Below are 24,141 nucleotides of genomic sequence, written 5' to 3'. Positions count from 1 at the left end.
ACTATTTATGATGCTTATATTTATCAAAGTTTATACTCTCAATTCTATCGAATATAGTGGAGTAGGAAATTCGTTCCACTCCTAGTTCTCTAGCATGGAATGTTTTCTATTCTAATTAGTCGGTCTTAAGTCTAATGAGAGCTTTACGAAGGGGAATTATACTACGATGCAATATGAAAAGCAATATGTTGAATGTCACTACGAAATATATGGAAATACTAATGTTCTTGAATCTAGATAAATAATTAGAGGGGAATTGAATCCACCTCGAATCCAACTTAATCACCTAGAATAGACTGTTGTAATCTAATTCTTACATTCTTACAGTAAGAATTGCTCGTTCTAATCCCTAATTAACATGACATTTCTACCAATTATAACTAGCATGTGAGGTCGTCCACCCATTCTCATGGCGAAACACGACCTTCTAGAATGGAATAGACTCTACAACGCTTCTACACTATACAACTAAGTTTTCATCAAGGCTTCATCAACCCCTCTAATGGAGGTTTTAGCCTTGATTCATCAAACCATCATTTCCTATTGAAATTGAATACAACATATTAAAAAGATTCTAACTTTATGAAATTTAACTAAACAATAATCGAAATCTAATTAATAACTAATAATTTATAGATAACAAGAATTGAAATTAGATCTAATAAATTGTAAATGACAAAAATCGAAATTGACAAGAATAACTATTTTATTTATCTAATCAATAAAGAACAATGATTTAAAGTTTTAATCTAAAATCGGGAATGAAATTCTAAAACTAAGATCTAAAACTAATTAATGGAGGCTACTAATCTAATTTCTAATCTAGGTCTAACTATCTACCATTAACAAAGAGTGAAGCTTTGGTTTTTATACATTCAGATCAAAAAATCGTGCATGGGCTTGGAGCCATGTTTTGGGCCAGAGAATCAGGCCCAAAACCCAATTCTTTCAGTCCAAAAAGGCCTCTTCAGCTGCAGTTGGCTTCAATAGACTTTTCGTCCACTTCTACTCCTTTGATTGGGTCAAGGCTTGGACCATTGGAAAGCTCTTTCCGAGCCGGTCGTTTTGACATAAGGTAGGCCCAATTCCGAGGTCTGAGTCCAAAGATATGGTCTTCGGAAGTTACATTTGACTTTGTAATCAAGTTTTACACTGCGTGGACTTTGACTTTTCAGCTTTGACCGGGCTTTAGAAAGGCTTTGTCTTCTTGAATCTTGGCCTTTAATCACGGAACTCCTTAGTAACTGACATTTGCTCCTTTATCTCGCTAAAGTGGCACATTTCTGCACATAATAGACTTTGAAGCCTGAAATGCATAAAAACACGTAATCAGTGTTAACTCTTAATTATTACTCACATAATTGGTCTAAAAGTATGATTATTAAGGGGTTAAAACTAAAGTTTTGGGCTCTTATCAACCAATATGATGATGCCACAGAAATATCACAATCTAGAGAAGATACATTCTCCATTCCTTTTTTGAAGTTTCTTTTCTCTTTCCTTGCATCCTTCTCAAGTAAATCTTTAGTTGAAGTATCTTTCTCATGCAACCAAGCTAAAGCACATGCAATTATGCTTGTGATTTCACCCTCATAGGCTAACACAGATTTCTTTTCAAGACCAAGTGGGATGTGCAATCTAGGACCTTCCTCAGCGTTTAGTTGATAAGCCGAAGGCAGGAATCCTGGTGTATAACTACTTGTGAATTCAAACTTCTGTAGGTAACCTCTCTGGAGATCTATACTATAAACGATTCGGGACTTTGAATCAAACATGCTTTGATACAACTGAAAAAGCAATAGCATCACAAACCTCACCTGGGAGTCCTAGTAATTAAGTAAATAAATGGGTGTGATGAAACCAATTATTATTTTCATCAAACCAATATACAATTTGGCGGCATAAATTAAGACTAATTACAGCTAAATTACAATCACAGACTTAAAAGATGTGTCAATTTATTAACACTTCACAATAAAAAACAGTTGGAAGTTCGATAATTTTGTAACCATTTGTCACCACAACTCTAACGATCACCCATGCAACACCTTAACAAACATTAGATTGTGCTCATGAGTGCGAGCAAAACCAATAAACAAAAATCAATAAGTGTGCTGACACAAACAAATGGGTAGTGAGGAATTTTTCAAATAATGAAGAGGAAACTAACCTTTTTTCAAGTGCAAATCGGGGGGGATTTTAGTCTTATTCCTATGTCTTTCCCCTGAAATGGATTCAAATAGATTCAAACACGGTTGTAACAAAGAAAAATTAAACCCAACCTTCAATTGTAGTTGCAAATTTGTAGTACGTTGTTGTTTTATCAGTAAACCCACTACCACCGAAGATGCACACTAATTATATTCTTTAATTAAATCATCACCCATACCAAATATTGAAGGGATGACAATCGCATTGAATATGGAATTTGACTTTACCAACCAACTCTATGCAAGTGAGCAGAGGTTTGTTTGATACCGCCGCACTTCCGATGTCAATGCTCTTTAATTTGCTCATTGTTAACACCTGAAAAATGATTAGAGACAATGAGAGATACCACACCACAATGACAACGAAGCAAGTTCAAAACTATTGTTCCTATTTATTGAAAAAAACAAAAGAAAAAAGCAAAAGATTCATACCTGCTTTGAATAGGCCGGGTTTGAAGAACGAAAAACAAAGGGAGAGATGGAGAATGAAGAGTTTTGTTGTTGAAATTGGTGGAAACTGGGAATTAGGAGAGATTTGGGAGAGAGAAATGGGCGCATAAGAATAAGAGAGAGACGGCTGATTTCCTGCATTTAATTTTGGCATAAATGGTAATAATTTGGCAATTAATATGAAGGCTAAGTCGCGAACAATTGAATAGTAGCGTGTAGTTGATTTCCAACTTGAATTTACACATACGTCCTTAAGGAACTATGTAATCAATTTTAAAATGACGAAATAGTCCTTCTTAAAGGTCTTGAATAATTTGTTTGAATATTTTATTAAGGATATTTAGTGGTAAAAAAAAGGCTGGTCTAATTTAAATGTCCATATTAATTATGGTGTACTCTACTAATTGAGATATCTAAAGATTTGAATTTTTTTTTTCGTAATTAATATTAGAATTTAAAAAAAGTTGGAAACTCTGTGAAACCTTGAAAAATAGAGCCAAGAGGATGCACGCCCTACCTCGCATGTACATAGCTCGCCACTGCCAGTGAGTATACTCGATTAGTTCTCTAGTCGAATAGACTATGTCATCATTCTGTGACCCCATGTGACATGTTAAAAAAACTTAAGATATATATGACATGTGATCATTCACATTGAACCCTACATTTAGAGTTATCAATAAAAATTAGCATTAACATGCGGTTTTTAATTTGAGACATATCAACAAAGTCTGATGTAGTTTTTTATTAGTTATTTAGATTTGAAGTAATAACTTATCAGTAGTAATAGCCAAATTTGGAGTATCCAATTCTCGTGGTTCATGTCCTGGAGATGATCAATAACACAAGTTGTTTGGTTCTTGCCTACTCTTAAAAAACTTATTGCACCGAGAAACACACAAAATAATCATGAAAAACTTCAAATAGAAAACCCAATACAATGTAATCTTAAAACATATTGTTAATCAAACTCCCAAATTAATATACCAAAACAACCACATATATATTTCTATTTTCTTGAAAGAAATTTACAAATAAATATTACATAAACTTCTTTAGTAGCAACAATTTGGAAATCACCCAAAAAATCAAGTGGGTTTCATTTTTATCTTCAAATGGAGAAATCAATGCGGGAGAAATGTTTGAGAAAAATGATTTTGTGATGATGAAAAAGTGGGTTTTACTTTTGAGATTTTCTTTTTGTTTAAGTAAGAGAAACAAGGTGTGGAGAGAAGATGGTGGGGAATAAATTGTTGAAGTGGTGAAGAAGTTGAAAAGATTTTCGGTGGGTTTTACTTTGAGATATGACTTTTCTTTTTGTTTAAGAAAGAGAAACAAGGTGTGGAGAGATGATGGGGGAATAAATTGTTTTTTTTGTTTTTTTTTTTTTTTTTTATTTGTCGGTCCTTTTCTTATTTAGTATGATGTAGATTGAAATCCAACCTTTTCCAATGGATACCGTTATTCATACTTTTGTGGTTGGGCCAACCAACTAGTTTAAGATCTAGGCTTGGGCTCAAAAAAAAATAGGAACCAAACATAAAAATCGGGATAGTGCACCCTAACCCATGAATGGGTTGGGCAATACAGGCTACCAAACAGGGCCTAAAACTTAAATCACCCACCGAATTGACTAATACAACATATGCAATATCACCATCAATTAAATCTCTAAAATAGCTAACCGAGCACACGACAATCTATGTTTGTTATTTTTAGTTTAGTAGTCGCGGGTGACCCAATAAGCCAGCGGGGTGGATCAGGATGTAAGATAACTATATGAATACATCAACTATATTCTTATTAACAGTTCACAAGCTTGTCGAAAGACAATTAAATTAATAGCAGTTATAGAGTATGCCTATTGAATCTGGACCTTGTATAGTATTTCGTGATGCAATATACACGCATTTTTTGTTATGATGAGTGGTCTCAATTGACTACACCACTCTCTCTCTCTCCTGCGCACAGTAGATTATATCCTAAATTAAACCCATAAAAATGAATATAGAAAAGAAAATTATATATATAACTAATAACTAAAAGTAAAAACGGAGCACAATACCAAAAACACCCTGAAAGAAAAGCAATAATACCAAAAGTGATTTATAATTTGTTCTATGTTCCCTCTCTATAAAAACACTTGACACTCCAACACTTTCACTTCTCAATAAATTTCAGCATCCTCAAAACCCTAAACCCTAGACACTAACTTTATACTTTTCCAAAATATCAGTCATGCCAGAAAATGACTTTACTTTAATCTCAGTATCTCAAATTAACAATAATAACAATTCTGATAATTTTTTAATAAAAGCTCGGTTTAGTATTGATTCTGGAAATGCTCAGCTTTCTTTTGTTAAAGAGAATGATGATGATGTCATTATTCGTGTCGATGATTTGAATACTTGTCGGGTAAATTATTGATTTATTGATTTGTTGTTATTAGTGTGACTTGTCATTAATAAAGTTTTTTTCTTTGTCAGCTGTTTAAGTTAAGTTCGGTTGAATCGATTTGTATAAATGAAGGCGTGGAATCTAGCAAAAAAGAGGTAGGCATTGCTGCATTGTAGTTAGTTATTGAGTTAATAGCTCACTGTTCAATGTTTTTATCCAATTTTAATTAGAAGACTCGAATTGTAAAAGAAATTTACTGTTGCTGAAATATTGGAAAATCGATTTTATGAGTAAGAAATCAACAATATCGTATATGCTGAATAGACTGGCTTCTGCATCCACTCAAACTATCATGTTGAACATTCTAAGATATAAATAAAGATTAAGAAAACAATTAGGAGTTGGAAGTACTGTTTTGTATCAATCTCAATCTGTAATAGAATATGAGAGATCACGGATCATAATGTACGAAAGGATTGTTGTGGTCTGTCTTACTTGAGTCATCTAATAGGGCCCGTTGATCATTCATGTTGTTAGATCTTAGATTGAGAATTGATTGAAACCATTTTGTTGCATGAATTAAGTCGATGTATGTATGTTTGGAATCTTCTCCAAGGAGGTGGCAATGCATGAATTAAGAAAGTGGAAGCGATCTGGAGGGCCCCATTTCCTTGAAACATTGCCTCAACTATGTTACATACACCATTCAAACAAGAATAAAAATCCAGTGGTCTTCCCAAAATGTTATGCCTCTTCGCTGCCTGAATTATTTGTTACAGTTTGGTTGTTTCATCATGTGGGAAAGTTATAATCTGCTGAAGTATATTTGCTATGCTTTTCAGACTTCTTATTCCAAGGCAATCACCATTCAGTTTAGAACTGAGGATGAAAGTGAATTATTCCATCTATCATTTGAACAATGGAAGACGGAAGCAGCTAGTGCAGGTTCAGGTATGTTGTTCATATATTGCTTTTGTTTTGGTCTAATTGGAAAGTTTTGCTACATGTTGAGATTTCTACCCGCGTATGGTCTGTTCTGTCTTAGATTGGCATGATAACCAGGTTTAAATATGAAATTACAGATTCCTTGTATCTCATGAATCTTATGTGTTCTGAATCTCCCGTGTTGCATCTCCAATATTCAGATCTTGGTTTTGAAAGATAGCTATACAGGTGGTTTTTTAAAATATCATAAGTTAATCAAACATGTCGTTGAATATTTTATCACCTACAAAAGCTATGAATGTCGTTCATTTGGAAATGCAAGGAGCATGTTTGGTGCACCTTGCAAAGCTGCCTGCATATTATTTATGAGGAGCAAGTATTTGTCATGAAACGTACCATGCAAGTCTAGTGCTACTTGCAACATGGCAAATGTGAATATGGAGAAATTGCTTTGCTAGGCTCTGCATGACATAGTGTTGGCTAATAATATGCAGTCCGTTGTTATAATGGTAAAATTTGAGCAACTACTTTCCATGGCTGCGCCAAAACTCTGTTTCGTGTTTGATTTTCTACAAATACCCTACCATCTTCTCATTCTTCTGGACAATGGATCCAATTGATATTGCAGCCAACAAGAAAGGGAAATCCGTCAGAACAAAAAATTTCAGTATGCAAGAAGATGAGCATATTTGCCGGGCATGGGTGGCGATTTCGGAGGACCCCGTGGTTGCTACCCTGCAATCGAAACACGGTATTTGGGATCGCATTTATGAAAATTTCAAGATGCGTGTGGGTCCTGGTAATAATCGAAGCAAAGATTCGGTGAGTTCGCGTTGGGGGCACATCCAAAGAGCCGTGCACAAATTTTTCAACATAGTTTCTAGTATTGAGAGGATGACCACTAGTGGGTCGACTAATCAAGATTGGGTATGCACTTATTTACTATTTTCCCCCTCCTTTTGCTAAATTGATGCAAAGTCTAATTTAGATTTTTTTTCTTTCTAAAATCTAGTTTAATGATGCGAAGACCACTTATGCGTTGACATACTCTGCCCAATTCATTTTTGATCATTGTTGGGCTATTTTAAAAGATAGTTCTAAGTGGAATGAGGCTCTGGGGACGAGGACCTCTTCATCTAAAAAGCGAGGCCCCACCAGTGATTTGGAAAGTTCTTCGAACACCACCACTCCACCTATCCCAACTCATGGGGATCCCGTTTCGCTTGGAGAGGGTAGTGATATGTTTGAGGCAAATGCAAACAAGTCTACTGAGGGAAGTGATATGTTTGAAGAAAATGCAACCAAGTCTACTGATGGGCCAATTAGGAGAAAGAAAGAAAAATTAAATCAAATGGAATGTAGGGAGGATTCACAGCATGCGATGGATAGTTACATGAGCCAGATAGTGGCTTTGGCTGAAGAGCGGAAGGCCGATGTTGCAGTGAAACTGGAAGCAAATAGGCTGAAAAAGTGGAAGGAAGATAACAAGATTTTGGCCCAGGATCTCTCTGTTCTTGACCCCGATGTGGCTGATCACTTCAAAGTGTTGAAAAGGGAAATCCTTCAAGCGAGGGAAGCAGAAAGGGTGTTTAGTCGTTGATCAAGTGGAGGATCATATGGTTGAAATCTCGTTGCAAACCAAGTTGTGGAGGATCTATGATTGAAGCTATTTGTATTTTCTTGATGGAACATATTAGTAACTTATCTCAATATGGACATAGTGTATCTTTTGATAGTAATGAAAACATTTTGAGAACTGAAATTTGGATATATAATTTTGTAGAAGGTCTCGTATATATACACTCTCCCGATCAGAAAGGGAAAACCAAATGAGAACAAAAATTCTTTTTGTTCGAAAATAATGAGCATTATTCCAACCTTTCAAAGGCGGCAACAACAAGAATATTTAGTGAAATTAGCTGTAGGTCGTTGTTAATGGTGTTCTAAGGTGGTGCCAAGGCGTCAATTTAGAATCCTAACGGGTTGGCGACTCGTCGCCGTTGACAGCATTAAATTCGATTACTAAAGCAAGTAATACATCTCAAGTAACAATTAAATACATGTCAATGACTAGATAAAGAAAGTAAACAGACACTTCAACTTTAATGTTGCTTACGATGTGCGGGACTTTTTTTTATCTCACGTTAGGAGTCTTGCAAAGCTCCTTGGGAAAAAGTCAATGTGGCAGTGCAAATGGCACTGTTGCACTGTACATGCTCTTGCCACCGTATAACTTGCAGCTTTGTTTGGCCCGATTGCAGAATGTTTAGCTACTGGCTTCCCACAGTGGCTCATAGACTGTTAAATTCTCTTGTTGTTTATTTTTTTTGTTAACTTTTACTGGTTCAAGCTATACTTACAAGTCCTAGTATTGGTACTGGGATGTATATCAGAATCTGGGGTTTACAGCAGATACCCCATAATTTTGTCTAGTGCTCATTAGACTATGTCAATTCATGTTTACGGTGTAGTTTTCTCATATAGTTTTCTCAGGTTTATCATATTACTATCATTTTTTCTATTAATGTTTTGGGTTAATTATATTTAACCGACAATTAATTATTACAAGACGCCTAATTGATACACTGAAATTAGAATATTGGAAGGTCATCACATTGTCATGACTCAATTCATCTTGCATTGTTTGCTTGTAACGTTCAGCCGTTGGCAATTCATTTTTCAGTTTTCTGCATGTTGTGTGTCGATATTACCACTAAAAATCTTGTTTAATGGAATGCCTGTGACTCTGTTAGTACCTATGATTTGTAATTTTAACAATTTTTTGTTTTCCAGGAGCTCGATTGGAAAATGGAGCAGTAGTAGTTTCTAAAAGCAAGTTTGATGACAAAATTGAGGCTTCTTCTGCTAAGATGTACTTCCATTATTATGGACAGCTTCTGCATCAGCAAAATATGTTACAGGATTATGTGAGGACAGGTTATGATGTCAAACTGTAATTTGTTGCGTTCTTTCTAACTTGTATAGCAAGAACTATCATTACCTAACCAGCTGAAAATTTGTTTCTTCAAAGAGCTTAATAATGGTACACTGTTATTAAACTATACTAGAATACTGGGGACTTGAGCAGATAGCGGTCTTGCTGTTTGTCGAGAACCAAATTATCAAACTGAGATTTCAACATGTAGATTTATAAGATCCAAAAATAGAAAGTCCAAATTAAACATCAAAATCCAAATGTCCAAAACTGATCCAAGAAAGAAAACCCTACAGGCTTTGAAGGCCCAAGGGAGTTATTACTCTTTCAGTTTTGCGGGTGCTAGAGTAAATGGTAGCAGAAACGTAGTTTGGGGTGGGGTGGGGGGAGGTGAATAGCTTGGGTAGGAGTGACAGTTTGACGGATGCGAGGAGGTGGAGCGGAAGAGGGGACTTAGTTTGACCGATTGTTCATTTATTGAACCGAGAATCAGCAAGAAAGTGAGACTTGTGGATTTCTCAAAGTTGTTTTTTGCGATCATCACCAAACAACCATCAACTGAAGACAACCTTCTCACTGTGGTTCTCACACTCTGACAGGGGAGCGGAGCAGATGTGAGAGAAAGGAGAGGGTGGAGAGTGAAGAGTGACACATATGTACTGACAGTAAGACATGTTTTAAGTACCCACCCACCCTCTCAATCCAAAAGTTTGCTCTGCTCATGGACTATATTTTACAATGAACCTGGTTGGGCCTGTACTAGCTAGTCAAAGACTGTACATAAATCTGTTTTTAAGACTTCGACAACTGAATGCTATTCATTTCTCAGGTACTTACCACTCTGCAGTCATTGAGAACCGTTCAGATTTTTTTGGCCGCGTGGTTGTTGATGTTGGTGCTGGTAGTGGCATTCTTTCGTTGTTTGCAGCACAGGTACACTTGAACTTTCAAAGTAGGAAATACATGCACATTGCTTGTTTTTTTTGAGTCCGAATTTGTTCACCGGCATATTTGCTGGTGAAATCTACCAGCACTAGTAGGAGCCCACGTGTGTCCATAAAACTCTCTCATTTTCTTTTTTCTTTTTCAAAGAAAGTAAATAAAAAAAAAATATCCCAAATCCAATAAGGAAATAATGATTTCCTCCAAGATTGTCTCCCAAAACATTGGTACTCTCTCCACTTCCGTTCTCTCCCTCCATCCCTCTTATGAACCAACACTTGAACCCTTAAGGTTGAGTCCTTGAGTTGCATTCGTCTGCAAGTTTGGGAAAGTAAACTTTAAAGAAAGTATGTCTCTACTCTCTACTCTCTAGTGCACCAATAAAGTGTGTGCACTGTGCACACGAACTCAACAAGTCATTTACAAAACTTCAAAATGGTTAACAATATTTAAGTACTTTTCATAAAGTGCATGTGATGGTCTGTAAGATCTCTTGTTATCCTTTAGTTCAAAGCTAAGGTAGTTTAGCACTTTAGCTACTTGGTACACTAGTTAATTTGATCTCCTTTATCTGCCATTGAGCTTGTTCATGTATGAGCAATTCTTAACAGTATGAACATAAAGCAATGAAGCATTGAGAGACAATGAATTCTAATCATTTTATAATTGCTTATCAAATATTTAACAGTACATAGATAGAGAGTGGGATGGTTAAACACAACATCACTGGATCAATATCACTACGTTAGAAGTATACATGTACTTTGAGAATGAATCAAGCCTGCTAGTTCTGGACGAAAACGTCACCACTAATCTACAAATTCAGCAATCATATCTCCATCTTCAGGAAAACATGAAGAGTCCAAGTATTCTTCTGGCAACGAAACAGGAGTACTTGTGGTTCTTCCAAGAACACATTTGAGTAGGATTAATCTCCATACCTGACCCACCACATAAAAGGACTTGTTAATTGAACTAATGCTAGGTTGGATTGATTACTTCTGTAGCATACCAACTGCTGGAAAATGTCAGTGCAAGACTCAAGTATCTGTATCGAATTTTGAGACGAAATTTCCAACTTTAACATGCGACTGGTAACTTCATTTTCCAACATTCAGCTATGTACGCATCTGCAAATACAGAGGGGTCTTCACCTCCTTCCCCGCTAATTTTATGGACAAGAAAGATTGGTTCAGAAGAGGGATGGAGGGAGAGAACGAAAGTGGAGAGAGAGTACCCAATGTTTTGGGAGAAAATCTTGGAGGAATTTCCTTATTGGTTTTGGGATATATTTGCTTTTTATTTAATTTCTCTAAAAAAGAAAAAGAAAATAAGAGAGTTTTATGGACACACGTGGGCTCCTACTAGCGCTAGTAGATTTCACCAGCAAGTATGCTGGTGAACAAATTCGGACTCATTTTTTTTTTGGATTGTGTGTGCATCTGTGCATTTTATAATATTCTTCTCTCACTCTCTCTCTTTTTTTAAATTATCGTTTAGGCTGGCGCAAAACATGTTTATGCTGTGGAGGCATCTGAGATGGCAGAATATGCACGCAGACTCATTGCTGGAAATCCATCACTGGGAGAGAGGATTACGGTGGGTTGCAAATTCTCTTTTAATACTATAGGAGATTCTATCTTCCATACCAATGGTCATTTTCGCTTTACCATTTCAGGTGATCAAAGGTAAAGTTGAGGACATTGAATTGCCCGAGAAAGCAGACATTCTTATCTCTGAGCCAATGGGTAAGCGTAGAGCCTGAACAATTCCTTGTTATTGGTAGGGGAATTTCACTATGTAAACCCTATTATCTTCTTATACATAGATGTGTGAGAGAAAAAAAAATATAGATTTGAGAGAAGGCCAAAACTAATTAAGGCTGCATATTCTTCTCTTCTCCAGATTTTCTTCTTCTCTTGTCATTTAACTAAAATATAACTTAATTGTAATGATAGTGTCATTTGCAGTTTCCAAAAGTATACAACGCCCTAGACCACATCCTACAAGATATATCAAATGCTGATTTTTTGTGGATATGATATTCCTGCCGTGGAAATTTCTCCACATAAGACCATCTTATATAAAAATTTCTATAATTGCCAAAAGAAGGTTGTGAAATCAAAATATCTGGTCCGTTTCTACTTTCTAGATTTCATACGTTCAAAATGACTTTTGACAATGTTAGAAAAATTGAAATGAGCTGATTTTTTTGTGGAGAGGATGTCCCTGGTTGGACTATTAAAGTCCACAAAAGTTCAACTCGTAAATCATTTTGTAAGTTTGTGTTGTATAAAAAGTGTAAATGGAACCTGCTCCTACATATATGTATTTGCGTTGTAACTCGTATGTGTGGTACCATTCTTGTGATATTACAGGCTTATGCTGTGAACCTGTGGTGTCATAGATCAATTTAAATTCCAGAACTACATTTACAATAGTAGTTTTTTTTCTTTCTTTCTCTCCTTTTATTTTGTTGGCGAGGTGTTATTGCAACAGCAACATTAGCCATTTTCCCAATTAGTTACTGTCTTTATTGAAAACCATGGGAGTTAACCCTATGTGTGAATAGCCCCAACTTTTGTCAAGCCCTCTGTTCCTGAAGTAATTCCCTGGATTTGCATAAAGCTTTTAAAATTCCGTGTGATAGAAACTCTCAATTTATATCTCAACTTATTTGACTTGTAACTGAAATGATGAAAACAATTTAGCATCTTCACTTATACTCATCTGTTGATCAGAATTGTCATTCCGACCACATCTTTTCGTTTAAGAACTTTTTTCGTGATTCCATTAGTTGATCCCTGTTGCTCTGTTGTATCAGATTTATGTTGTCGAGGTAGAAAATGGTAGTGAACTTTTCTAGTTAGAAATAAAAAAATTACGTTTGTTTCCTCACACTATAAAAATACAATATTATGGAGAAAAATTTTACTTGAACTTGGATAGAGTCGTTTACCGTTATGTTTCAGATTATTTTATGATTGTTTTGCGGAATATCTTGTTACTTTTACAACTACTTCTGCTTGAAAAAGTTTGATCTTGCATCTAAATTATTCTCAAGTATGATTTTGTATCTGCTGTTATGTAGGCACCTTACTAGTCAATGAAAGGATGCTAGAAACATACGTGATTGCAAGAGATAAGTTCCTTGTTCCTAATGGAAAAATGTTTCCCACAATTGGGAGGTGAGTGCGGTTAGTGATCTGAGTTCTTTCTAGCCTATGATCTTACATCTAATATTCTTATTCTTGATTAGTTAAACCAAATCATGAGTTTCTTAGCAAACAGATCACCAAACGATTAAAATCAAAGTCATACTGATAACTTGCATTTGCGTTAGAAAATGAGTTATGCTGCTTTATTTTGATGGGTAGTTATCCCGAACGAAGTGAGCTCTTGGCCCAGGGAAGCAAAAATCCACTTTGTCCTTATGCCTGCTGAAACACAAAGACACCCTCTCTCTTTTTTTTGCTCAACACAAAAACACCCTCTCTCTCTCTCCCAACCGCCATACAATTTGGTTCTTCTCTTCAAACGCTCATCTTCTTCGTTCGCCTCCCACCATATTGCCGTATTCTAGTAACACTGACATGTGTTTTTTAGTCTTTAAATTTCTCCGTAAAATTAAATTCATCAATAGAAGAAAGTAGGCTGAGAAAGGCTAGAAATACAAGTAAAAGATGAGCAAAATGACACAGAGTTCCAAGGATACAGCCATCACCCCATTTCTAAAACTTATATACACTCCCACTTGGTGTAAATGTCAATCGATGGTACAGATTATAGATTTTTAAGTTTTTGCAAGGTTGGTAGTTGAATCAAAATTTGGATTGGGCATGCAGTCTTGAATAGTGGATTCAGTAGCGGAACCAACTAAGAAACCAACAACAGCTCTCATGACTTTTTTAACATCTATTTTGTATATGTAGCACATCTGAATGCTGATATTGCAATTCATTTTTTTTTCTTAATGTGTTTTAAGTAATTTCACATAACTCAACTTATTACTCTTTTTTTTTTTTTTTTTAGTTTTTGATATAGTTTCTTCTCAGTAGTGTGCATGAGATCTTTAAGCTGCAGAGAAACATTTACTAGGTGGTTAGTAGTATAGTCAGAAAGTAAAGGAGTTGCAAAACCTTAGTATAGCCCTTTGGACCTGTGTCCTACATTTCTAACTGCAAAATCAAGGACAAGGACCAAAGGTTGTGATTTAAGAGTACTAAGATTCATAACATGGAGAAAAATGTGAGCAACTCCTTGGCAAGACACCTGAGAAATAATTAGATCATCCAACTCCTACTCAGTATATATTGAGAAGCACCGGATTTAGTATAAATTCCTCAACTTATACCTTTTCAACCTTGCAATAAATCAGTGGTCTAACATTGAACATAACCTGCATCACATCATGTTTTTTGACATTCTCTTGTAGTTTGCTCCTTTCAAGTGGATAGGATGGCAACCCCAAAATAATCCCAGATTCACCTTCTGATGGAAAGAGATCTGGTTGCCGTGACACGAAATACTTCTCACTGACATTTCACTTGCATAACTTTAAGGAAAATGATAATAACTTTAGACATTAGTCTTTACGCAAATGCAAATTTGACATACATCATAATAAGAAATCTTCATTTTAGAGGAGTGTCGAATAATGTTATTAATATGGAGAAGATACCATGTAGGCATGTAGCTAAAAGTCAATAGTCAATAGTCACATGCAAAAGGAGGACTATGGGAACAATATTTGCTACAACGCAACCCATACTAAGGTTCAGATAATGTGTTTGACAGGTGGTGGAAGAAAAGGAGCCCATCAGGTGGGTGAATATCAAATGGTTCTTGGGTTATTTTTTGAGCCCCAAACATTTTAGAACCAAGTTTGATCATGCAAGTTTAGTTGTTTGTAACAGTCCCTGGAAGAAAGTTCATGAGGATGGAGAGACCCTTTAAGGAAATCGAGGTTGTTAGTGCACTTAGATGGCCACAAAGTTCTTGGCCTTGAATGTATCTGGATCTACTTTTTGAGTTGTGTATGAAGGCCCATACAGGCTGGCTTATTGAACTTATTGTAGTCTCCATGGCAACTTGGAAGATGGAGGATAGTCTCGGCCATAACTTTGTGAATGTCATTCCAAGTCTGGAGGAGCAACAGTACAACTCAGACGTATAAGTATCATAGATACTGAATACCGGATGATTGCTAAGCCTTAGAGTAGGGATGGTGTAGAAGGGATTTTTGTGTTTTTGCAAGGATTGTTAAATGCTAGCTTTGAGACTCATTATCGTCTTTGTACCATATAATAAATTAGGATGATTTTGGAGGGAAATTAAATTCATTTGGAGTACTTCTTGATGCATGGTAGCAGTGAAGTCGATGTGTTAAGGCATTGTTAAGGCACAATACACCTTCTGTGCCTTAGGCGCAAGCCAAAGGGGGGGAGTGCGGCCCCGTTGACCATAACACAAATTCAAAATTTAAAATAGAAACAAATCACGACTTGAATGATTATTACATTTCAAAGCTGAACTGTGAAATCAGTTTTATATAATGATAAACAAGTCAATCAGTAGACAACATTTCCTAACAATTATTATGATACCGTGTTAGCTTCAACTTTTTGAATTTTGTTATTTCTGGTAGGATGCATGTGTATAGTGTGATAGGCATGCCACCCTTTTAGTTTCAAGTTTTTTATTTTGATTTTTATTTTGATTTTCTTTTCATTTTCCGCAGGATGCACATGGCACCCTTCAGTGATGAATACTTATTTGTTGAAGTTGCAAACAAGGTATGTGTGTAAGATTGTCATTTATGCTCGTTTTTTATTAGTAGCAGCATTGCTCTATGATGAATGACATAGGTTCTTATTTCTAGAAGATATTTGGCTATTGGTTCAACGAATTTCTCATTTTGGATTCTCAGTCTTGATTTGAAAAAATTGTCAAAATGTACCATGTACTTTACCGTATTTATCAATTTGGACAACTTACTTTAAAATCGATCAATTTGGCCATAAACTTTCAGATATGTTTCACTTTAGGCCACTGTTATGTTTCCATTACAAAATATACTTATGTGGCTAAACCGATGTTTATGTGTCCTAACATTATATGTGACACTAAAGTGGTCATTTGTGTGACACCTACCATAAAATGGCCACCTAGCATCATGTTGGACCTTAAGATTTATCTGATCCAATGGTCCATATCTAAAGGACATCTTCATCTTCTTCTTCTTAGGCTGAGTCCAATGGCTCCCTATCCCTCTAAAAGTAGTGTTAAAGTCAATAAAGTAGAGCTAAAATCAACAAAATAGAGCTAAAAGTCAATAAAGTAGAGCTAAAATCAACAAAATAGAGCTAAAGTCAAAGGATTTTACTCTCTATCTCTATTTTACTCTCTATATAGAGAGTAAAATAGAGATAGAGAGTAAAATCCTTTGACTTTAGCTCTATTTTGTTGATTTTAGCTCTACTTTATTGACTTTAACACTACTTTTAGAGGGATAGGGAGCCATTGGACTCAGCCTTACACAACCACCACCCCCTCTACCATAACTAACTGTAATAACCAAATTGAAAGGAATAATAGAAAGAAAATCAAAAGATGGACTAAAAACGGCCAGAAATCAATTCATGCATTACTTCATGTGGAAATGTGGAAGGGATGAAATGTGATAAATTGGGGTATCATTGTTAGTGTCTTCTTGCTTCAATTGATTAGATCTCAATTTTCTCTTTAAAGGAGAATTTTTTTTTTATCAAATATTTATTGATTTTTCATTAGTTGCATTGAGATTTATGGTTAATGGAGTTGGGGGTGGTGTGGTGATTAGTGATGATAGAGGTGGTGGTCGGAAAAGGAGAATGAAGAATAATATTTCACTAAATATTTGTTGTTGGATTAGCTATATCTAAATGGCCTAGCTGATGCCATGCATTTTTTTGTTAGGCATCACAAGAATGAAACAACGCCACGTCACTTTCTGTTTCAACACGTTCACATCTGTTTGGTCACATAAGCGCAACCTGTAATGGAATCACACCAGTGGCGCAAACTGAAACGCATGTGAAAGTATAGGGCCCAAATTAATCATCATGTGGCCCAAAGTGATAATTATTGCAAATTGCATTATACATTTCGGCAATATTTTCCAATGATTTGTAGCTAGTATTAAAAAAGGTCAAGCCTACAATTTTGTGTCTAGAGTTCCAAGGGTTTTGGACTTAATGAGCTAGCATACTAATGGTAGCGTCCCCATAAGTGGGAATAGGAAATACATTTTAGTGCCCGTGTAGATCCAATGACAGATCTACTAAATTTATTACGAAGAGATGTTTTTTATATTGAATCTCGAATTTTTTTCTTTTTGGTGCCAACTTACGTGATGTGAAGACAACTGAGTCGCAGAATGAGAGAGGTATTTTTTTTTTTTTTTTTATTGGCAAGCCTGTTTTAAATGAGATCAGTAACTCTTTGATGCTGGCGGGGGTTCAAGCCCCAGACCTCTGGTATCATCACCCAAAGGTTTTACTGACCTGCAATGAGAGAGGTCTTATTTGGGTGTCATTTGTGTGTTGGATATAGAATTCGGTTATATATGGAAAATCATTTAATTAAAAACCAGAGGTTCATTACGAAACAATTTGTGAAATTATTAGGAAGTTGCTATTCACTTCCTGAAAAGTAGAGTTGTTAATATTAAATTATTAATTCTCTCTCTCTCTCTGGGTAATATTTGTCATTCATTAAAAGTTCTATTGTAGGGGTTTGAGGTGCGTCATTCTTATTTAAGGATGTCAAATGTATGCCTATATATATCTTTCTAGTATAGTTTGCTGCTGCTGAATTTGTGGGCCAACACCACCATTCTTCTCTTTCTGTGTGTTGGTAATATTCAGATGTGAATCTTTTTTTTTTTTTTATTACTGAGGAAAAAGAGACATTTTGAAAGAGTCACAGGTGTTAAATGCATGCTAAAATTGGTGTTAAGTGTCTCCTGTAGTCTGCAGGAATGGTCGCACAAATGACTAGGCATGGAGGGGATTCCTTCTTCTTGTTGCCTCATTGTCTTGTTGACTCTTTGATCCATGATAAATCCATATTTACTGGTTCAGAAAAAACGATAGAGAAGAAAAAAAGGACAACAAGATAATCCATTCCCTATTGAAACTTTTTTTTTTAAGTCTTTGCGGTAAAACTGTTTCTCAAATTCAATTGATGGCTTATTTTTGTAACTGGATGACCTGGTTTACTTTCTCAGATAGAGGGTGTGTTTCTTTATGTTTTCCTAATGGATTACTGCAATTTAAATTTAAAGACTGAACTTTTTGTGTTAATTTATAACTTAAAAGTTGTATATGTAGCTGACGAGAAAAAGATAGGTAACATGACCTGGGTTTTACTTTCTTAGAGAGAGGGTGTGTGTTTCTTTATGTTGTCCTAATGCATTGCTGCAATTTAAATTTAAAGACTGAACTTCTCGTATTAATTTATAACATATAAGTTGTAGATGTGGCTGATGTGAAAAAGATAGATAACGGATGTCATAATAGCAAGTTCTTGTGTATACCATTTGTCGGGGCAAAATATAGACCACCAACCTTGCATGTATTCATACCCTTCGAAAGGACCAATTCATAGTCAAGAAGTCAATCTCTTTACTGTACATGGTTTACATGGGGTAGAAAAACACTTGAGTTGATCGGCTGAACCAATTTGGGGTTGCCTACATACCCCATTGCCGGGGGATCAAGCCACGCCGTAGTTCTCTCCTTTCTCCTCCTTTTTCTCTTTCTTTTCTCCCTCTTATGGCCGCCTCCTTCCTGGAGAAGCCTCCCCCAAACCCTATTTCTATGGGCTTTATACTCCCTCCTATGGATTGAGTACTACGAAAGGGGAGAACTACGGCGTGGCTTGATCCCCCAGCAAGGTGGTACGTAGGCAACCACAAATTGGTTCAGCCAATCAACTCAATTGTTTTTCTCTCCCATGTAAATCATATACAGGAAAGAGATTGACTACTTGACTATGAATATCACCCCTTTGAAGGGTACTAATACTTGCAAGGTCGGTGGTCCATATTTTTGGCCCGACACCATTTTTAAAAGATAATGCTTGATGATCATGATACTGGAGTTAGATGGGCAGTTGCTTGATCATATTTTCCATGCATCTAAGACCATCTTATGATAGTCTCAATATTACTGTCAGTTATTTTTACTCTGTTTCTGGATTAGATCGTTCTCATTCAAATTTGTGGCCTTTTTCCTGCAGTTTGATTTCTTTCTTGTTTAAACATGCAAATATTTGTTGGTATGGTAATTTGTTTTTTTTTTCATGTGTTTATATGTACTAAAATGACTTTTCTCACAGTCGTTACTTGTATTCTAGGCCCTTTTCTGGCAGCAAGAAAATTATTATGGAGTCGATCTCTCTCCCCTCTATAAATCTGCATTTCAAGGATACTTTTCACAGGTTTTTATCTTACACTAGCTACTTGAATCTGAAAATCGAATGTAAAATTTCGTTTTTTCTTTAGCTTGGAGCTCTTTTAAGAAAACAATATAGTACAACTATGTCTCATGTCGCACCCATATTGCTCTTCGGCCTCTTCCAGTAATTGGGATGTCTTGTAATTATTAAATACGTAGTTCAAATCTTTTGATGTTGTGCGGGTGTAAAAATTGGATCAAGTGTTGCTGTTGCTTACTAGCCTACTAGATTTTGTAGCTTCTGATATGTTTCAGTAGGTAGACTTGTTGATTATTATTCCGTGCCATTGTTTAATGTGAAATATTGTGGTTCACATTATCACCTTAAAGTTTGTAACTTTCCTTATTTTGCATTAGTTACTATTAGCCATTAATAGTATGTAACTTGACTTAAGTTATCATTGCCTGCCTGTGTTCTTGTGAAGAAAATGTCCATTTAAACTCAACTCCAAATGCCTTGAGCACTTCACAGCAATCCATGTGGTTTGTACACATGCACTATGTTCCTGTCCATTCTTAGAATCACCTGATGTTCCTTCTCATGCTGCAAGCTTTGCCTAGAAAAATGCTCAAATTTATTGATTTAAAGAATTGAAATTAGTGGTGAACCAACAATCGAGAATTTTTAATGAATCGTAGTTGAAAAAAACTATGAAATATATTTCATAGGTTTATCCCCTATCCCTTTTGGGTTATGACACTTCATGCCTGACTTACCTACCCATACGGCCATACCCATGCAACATAGAATAAAAAGTCAGGTTTGAATAGTCGGGATGCACTTTTAGAAGAAAAAATGGCAATGCATTTAAAAAAAAAACAATAAATATTGAATAACTTGATTTGAGATCTTTTTCCATTTCTTCGTATGCATTGTCTTTAGATTTGACAATACCTTGATGACATGAGATGACAATGTGACTGGAACTCTAGGCTGTCTGAATAAAGCAAGAGACTAATGTTTATTTTACAGAATTTGCTCCTCTATTGGACAATTCACACTCTACCCATTGACTAATATTAGTTGAGCACAAAGATACTGTGTTATGAAAACAGATTGAAGAGCCTTGTGTGTGTGTGTGTGTGTGTGTGTGTGTTTTGCTGTTGCTTTTTGTGCGGAGCAGTTTGATTAAAACATTAGATAACCAAAAGATTCTCTTAGCTTGTATTTTTCGTTGTTTCTAAATTTATTAATTTTGGTATGTATTCTTGCTTTTATTACAGCCAGTGGTGGATGCATTTGATCCAAGATTAATAGTTGCTCAATCCATATGTCATACACTTGATTTTACGACTATGAAGGTACTAACTAACACTTAGAACAAGACTTTTTAATGATAACTGATTTCCTGCATCATTTGTTGGCATTTCTGGATCATGGTTTTGAGATGCTCTTGTTTTTCGTAATTCTAGGAAGAAGAGCTATATGAAATTGATATACCACTTAAATTCACTGCTTCTGTTGGGACTAGAGTGCATGGATTAGCTTGTTGGTTTGATGTCTTGTTCAATGGGAGGTAACCGCCAACCTTGACCAGTGGTTAAATCTATCACGAGTCAGCTTTGTTGTTAACCTCGTGTCCCTCATTCTTATTGATCAATGTTTTCATCTATGCCCTGAATTAAACATAGTATTCTGTTGGAGTTGTTGTGCTTGGAGGTTTTGGTTTGGTTTAAACACAACTCTGTCTGAATTGATCTGCAGTACTGTTCAGAGGTGGCTTAGTACTGCCCCAGGTTTACCCACCACACATTGGTACCAACTACGCTGTGTTCTCTCACAGCCTATATACGTCATGGCTGGACAAGAAATAACCGGGCGACTCCACATGGTGTCCCATAATGCTCAAAGTTATACGATGTACCTAACAATGTCAGGTTGGATATTTTCAGTTTTCACTGTTGTTTGCTCAAGTGTTTTAATTTGTAGCTGACTGACATGATGCTACTTTTCAAAGCTAAAATGTGGGGACCTGGCGCTGAGCAAGGAGGTATCGTTCAGACATCATCCTGTAAACTTGATCTGAAGGAACCCTACTATCGAATGTCGCAGCCACAACCTTATGCATGGGCGCAAGATCAGCAGCCTAATCCATTTCTACACTCACAGGTATGTGATGTCATGTGTAGTTGCTATTGGTCATCTATTTTCCATATTATCTTCCTGTTTTGTTGACTGGCTAAACGATGGTAGAGATGTTTCTACAACTATTTATCCCATTTTAAGTGGAACCATCTGCCTTGAATGCCAATCTACAACTAGTTATCTCCCGGCCCTAACACACTGCCCACCAACAATTTGGAAGTAGGGGGAAAAAATGAAAAATGAGGACAATATGCAGCAGGATAGGAATCGAAATTAGGTCTACATTGTTTTCATGAACTTTTACATATTTGTGAAACCCATCAAAGAGTCCTGCTAGACAAGTATATAAGGCTGTCAGTTGAATAGGCTTGGGCGCTTGGTGCAGACCATTGAAATTCATATTCAGTATTTCAGTTTATCAGGACTGATTCAATAGGACATAGGAGGCATTGTTGACATATTCACATGATTAAGATACACTTCTTCGATCAGAGTTCATATCAGAACATTGTTGGTTTAGAATCGTACCAGATATGATTTATGTAGGCCGGAGGGTTTCTTTTCCATTTTATTTGCTGAACTACGAGTATAATCTTCCAAGTCTTTACGCCATTCATCTCAGGCTGTTCGATAAGATCATCATTTGGTTGGAGAACCAGCTAAATATTGTTTTTATTATTTGTTTACGAGTATACAAGGCAGTCAGTTTAATAGGCCCTCAGACCACTGGAGTCCATGTCGGTTTTATCAAATCTGATCTGACAGGAGGCATTGTTTGACATTATTACATACATAAGATACACTTCCTCAAACATTCTGTATCTGTTCATTGTTGATTTAGGACCGAGCAGATACATTGTTGATTTAGGACCGTAGCAGATTTGGTTTATGTTCCGTGTCAGTCTTTCCGCCATTCATCTCAGGCTATAAAAAGAGCACAAGTGGTTGGACAGTGATCCAACTTTTATTTGCGTTATTTATTTATTTTGTATATATGCTCTATTTCTATAATGGAGCCCCGTAGTTTATAATGATATGAATGAATTTTCTTCTACTTTTGGAGCTTGAGCGTGATTTTACCAACGCAGGATACACCTCTTCAATCTGAGGACGCATTGGGGCATGGTTTAATGCAGCAGCCAACACAGAATTCAGGTGTACAATAAAATTGGTGATGAGATTTTTCTTTCGGTGCTGCTGACAAGTGCAGAGTTTCTCCTATTGACCACAGTAGAGTGCGCCTGTAACATAGATGCCTCCACCATAACATGTGGACATCGCATTTCTTTGACAATGCTTCTGCAGTGCCTCCCCTTTGTAAATTACGAATACATTTAGCGGATGATCATCATCAATTGTGTGTGTTATGCCAAAATATCATCATGACCAAACCCACTAGATAATTTCAAGGTTTTTTCCCGAGTTTGGTTGAAACACCGAAATGTGTTATGCATATATGGAAGCTTTTTCCAAAGGAGGTTACAAGTTGAAAACGCTCTACTTAGAGATTTTAGTTTTTCTTTGATAATTGAATTTTATTGATAGAAGAAGAGAGATTACATACAAGCATTTTTAGGTCTTTACGTCACCGAAAAAACTTACACATGCCATTACTGTAAGTGATGTGTGATGGACTGATGGTATACCGTGGTGAGAGAGAGTCACAAGCAGCATGTAATGATAAAAACAAAGAGTCGGGGAGGCTAACCAATAGCATACTAGGATTACTAGGGATGCATACAACGTTCTGAAAATCCAAGCCACATTGGTTACAGCAGGAGCTGCACTTCGAGTCTACCACACTGCACTTCGAGTCTACCACGGTACATCCAAAAGTACATATGATAGGAAGGATAAAAGTGGTTATCGAAAAAAAAAGGAAGGATAAAAGTACTCCAAGAATAAAGTACTTTTGGGAGTGCATCTATTGTGTCACCGAAATCCTTCAATGAAGGGAATGTTGGTGAAATTGCAAATAGAGTGTACGAGTGCCAAAACACTGACGACTTTCGCGATTGGATCAAATACATGGTTGTGCTATTAGCAATCAACTTGGGAATAACATCCGGATCGGAAAGAATACGCCTTGAAAAGCTTTTCGGGGAAATACATGGGAATAACACTAAACAATGGGGCATCAGATTATCACATTGACTAACAAGGTGCATCTCTACCAATGACATTGTTGCTAGTGATAGGGTGGAATATTGGCGCTGGGTGTAATTTCTCTTTACAATATTGCTAAGAGGTCTTAGGAGGTGTCTAGTCCGCTTGTGCACTGGTTGCACTTTGTAAGTGAGCTTCTCTCTCACTTGCACCACATTTTGCAACCAATTGAATAAAATTTACTTATAAAAAAAAAAGGGTTAACTAGTATTACCCCACCACTAGATGAGCCAATTAGGATTTCCCCCCCACTAGATGGGAAATTAGGGTCTCCCCCCTAAATACACACAAAAAAAGTCAAAATGGGTTGACTGAAATTTTTTTGTGTGTATTTAAGGGGGAGACCCTAATTTCCCATCTAGTGGGGGGGAAATCCTAATTGGCTCATCTAGTGGGGGGTAATACTAGTTCACCCAAAAAAAAAAAGGATAAAAAAATTGAGCCTCCAGTTGACCTATATTTTATTTACAGAAACTTCAACTCCCCAAGGAAATGTTACAAATTATTTTC

At 36.2% G+C, this 24,141-nt stretch overlaps 1 protein-coding gene across 1 annotated transcript; it reads left to right on the top strand.

The window, feature by feature from the left end:
* Positions 1–4,791: 4,791 nt before the first annotated feature.
* Positions 4,792–22,975, top strand: LOC147498933 (putative histone-arginine methyltransferase 1.3). The gene is made up of 15 exons (XM_086560773.1): positions 4,792–5,075; positions 5,147–5,212; positions 5,900–6,008; positions 8,796–8,939; positions 9,767–9,870; positions 11,380–11,478; positions 11,558–11,627; positions 12,971–13,067; positions 15,620–15,674; positions 19,279–19,362; positions 20,604–20,681; positions 20,793–20,896; positions 21,085–21,257; positions 21,338–21,489; positions 22,554–22,975. The coding sequence occupies exons 1-15, from the start codon at positions 4,899–4,901 to the stop codon at positions 22,629–22,631; spliced, it is 1,590 nt and encodes a 529-aa protein (XP_086416899.1). The 5' UTR covers positions 4,792–4,898; the 3' UTR covers positions 22,632–22,975.
* The last annotated feature ends 1,166 nt before the right edge of the window (positions 22,976–24,141 follow it).

This window comes from Coptis chinensis, chromosome 5 (genome assembly GCF_015680905.1).
Source record: "Coptis chinensis isolate HL-2020 chromosome 5, ASM1568090v1, whole genome shotgun sequence".
NCBI lineage: Eukaryota > Viridiplantae > Streptophyta > Magnoliopsida > Ranunculales > Ranunculaceae > Coptis > Coptis chinensis.
Note: the sequence above shows the minus strand (reverse complement) of the source record. Positions and strands in the feature narration are given on the sequence as shown.

Excerpts from the sequence above, each read along its gene's own strand:
- LOC147498933 (XM_086560773.1), top strand. The coding sequence starts at position 4,899 with ATGCCAGAAAATGACTTTACTTTAATCTCAGTATCTCAAATTAACAAT. Across the intron at positions 8,940-9,766 it reads ACAGGATTATGTGAGGACAG|GTACTTACCACTCTGCAGTC; the intron begins GTTATGATGTCA and ends TTCATTTCTCAG. Across the intron at positions 21,258-21,337 it reads GATGTACCTAACAATGTCAG|CTAAAATGTGGGGACCTGGC; the intron begins GTTGGATATTTT and ends TACTTTTCAAAG.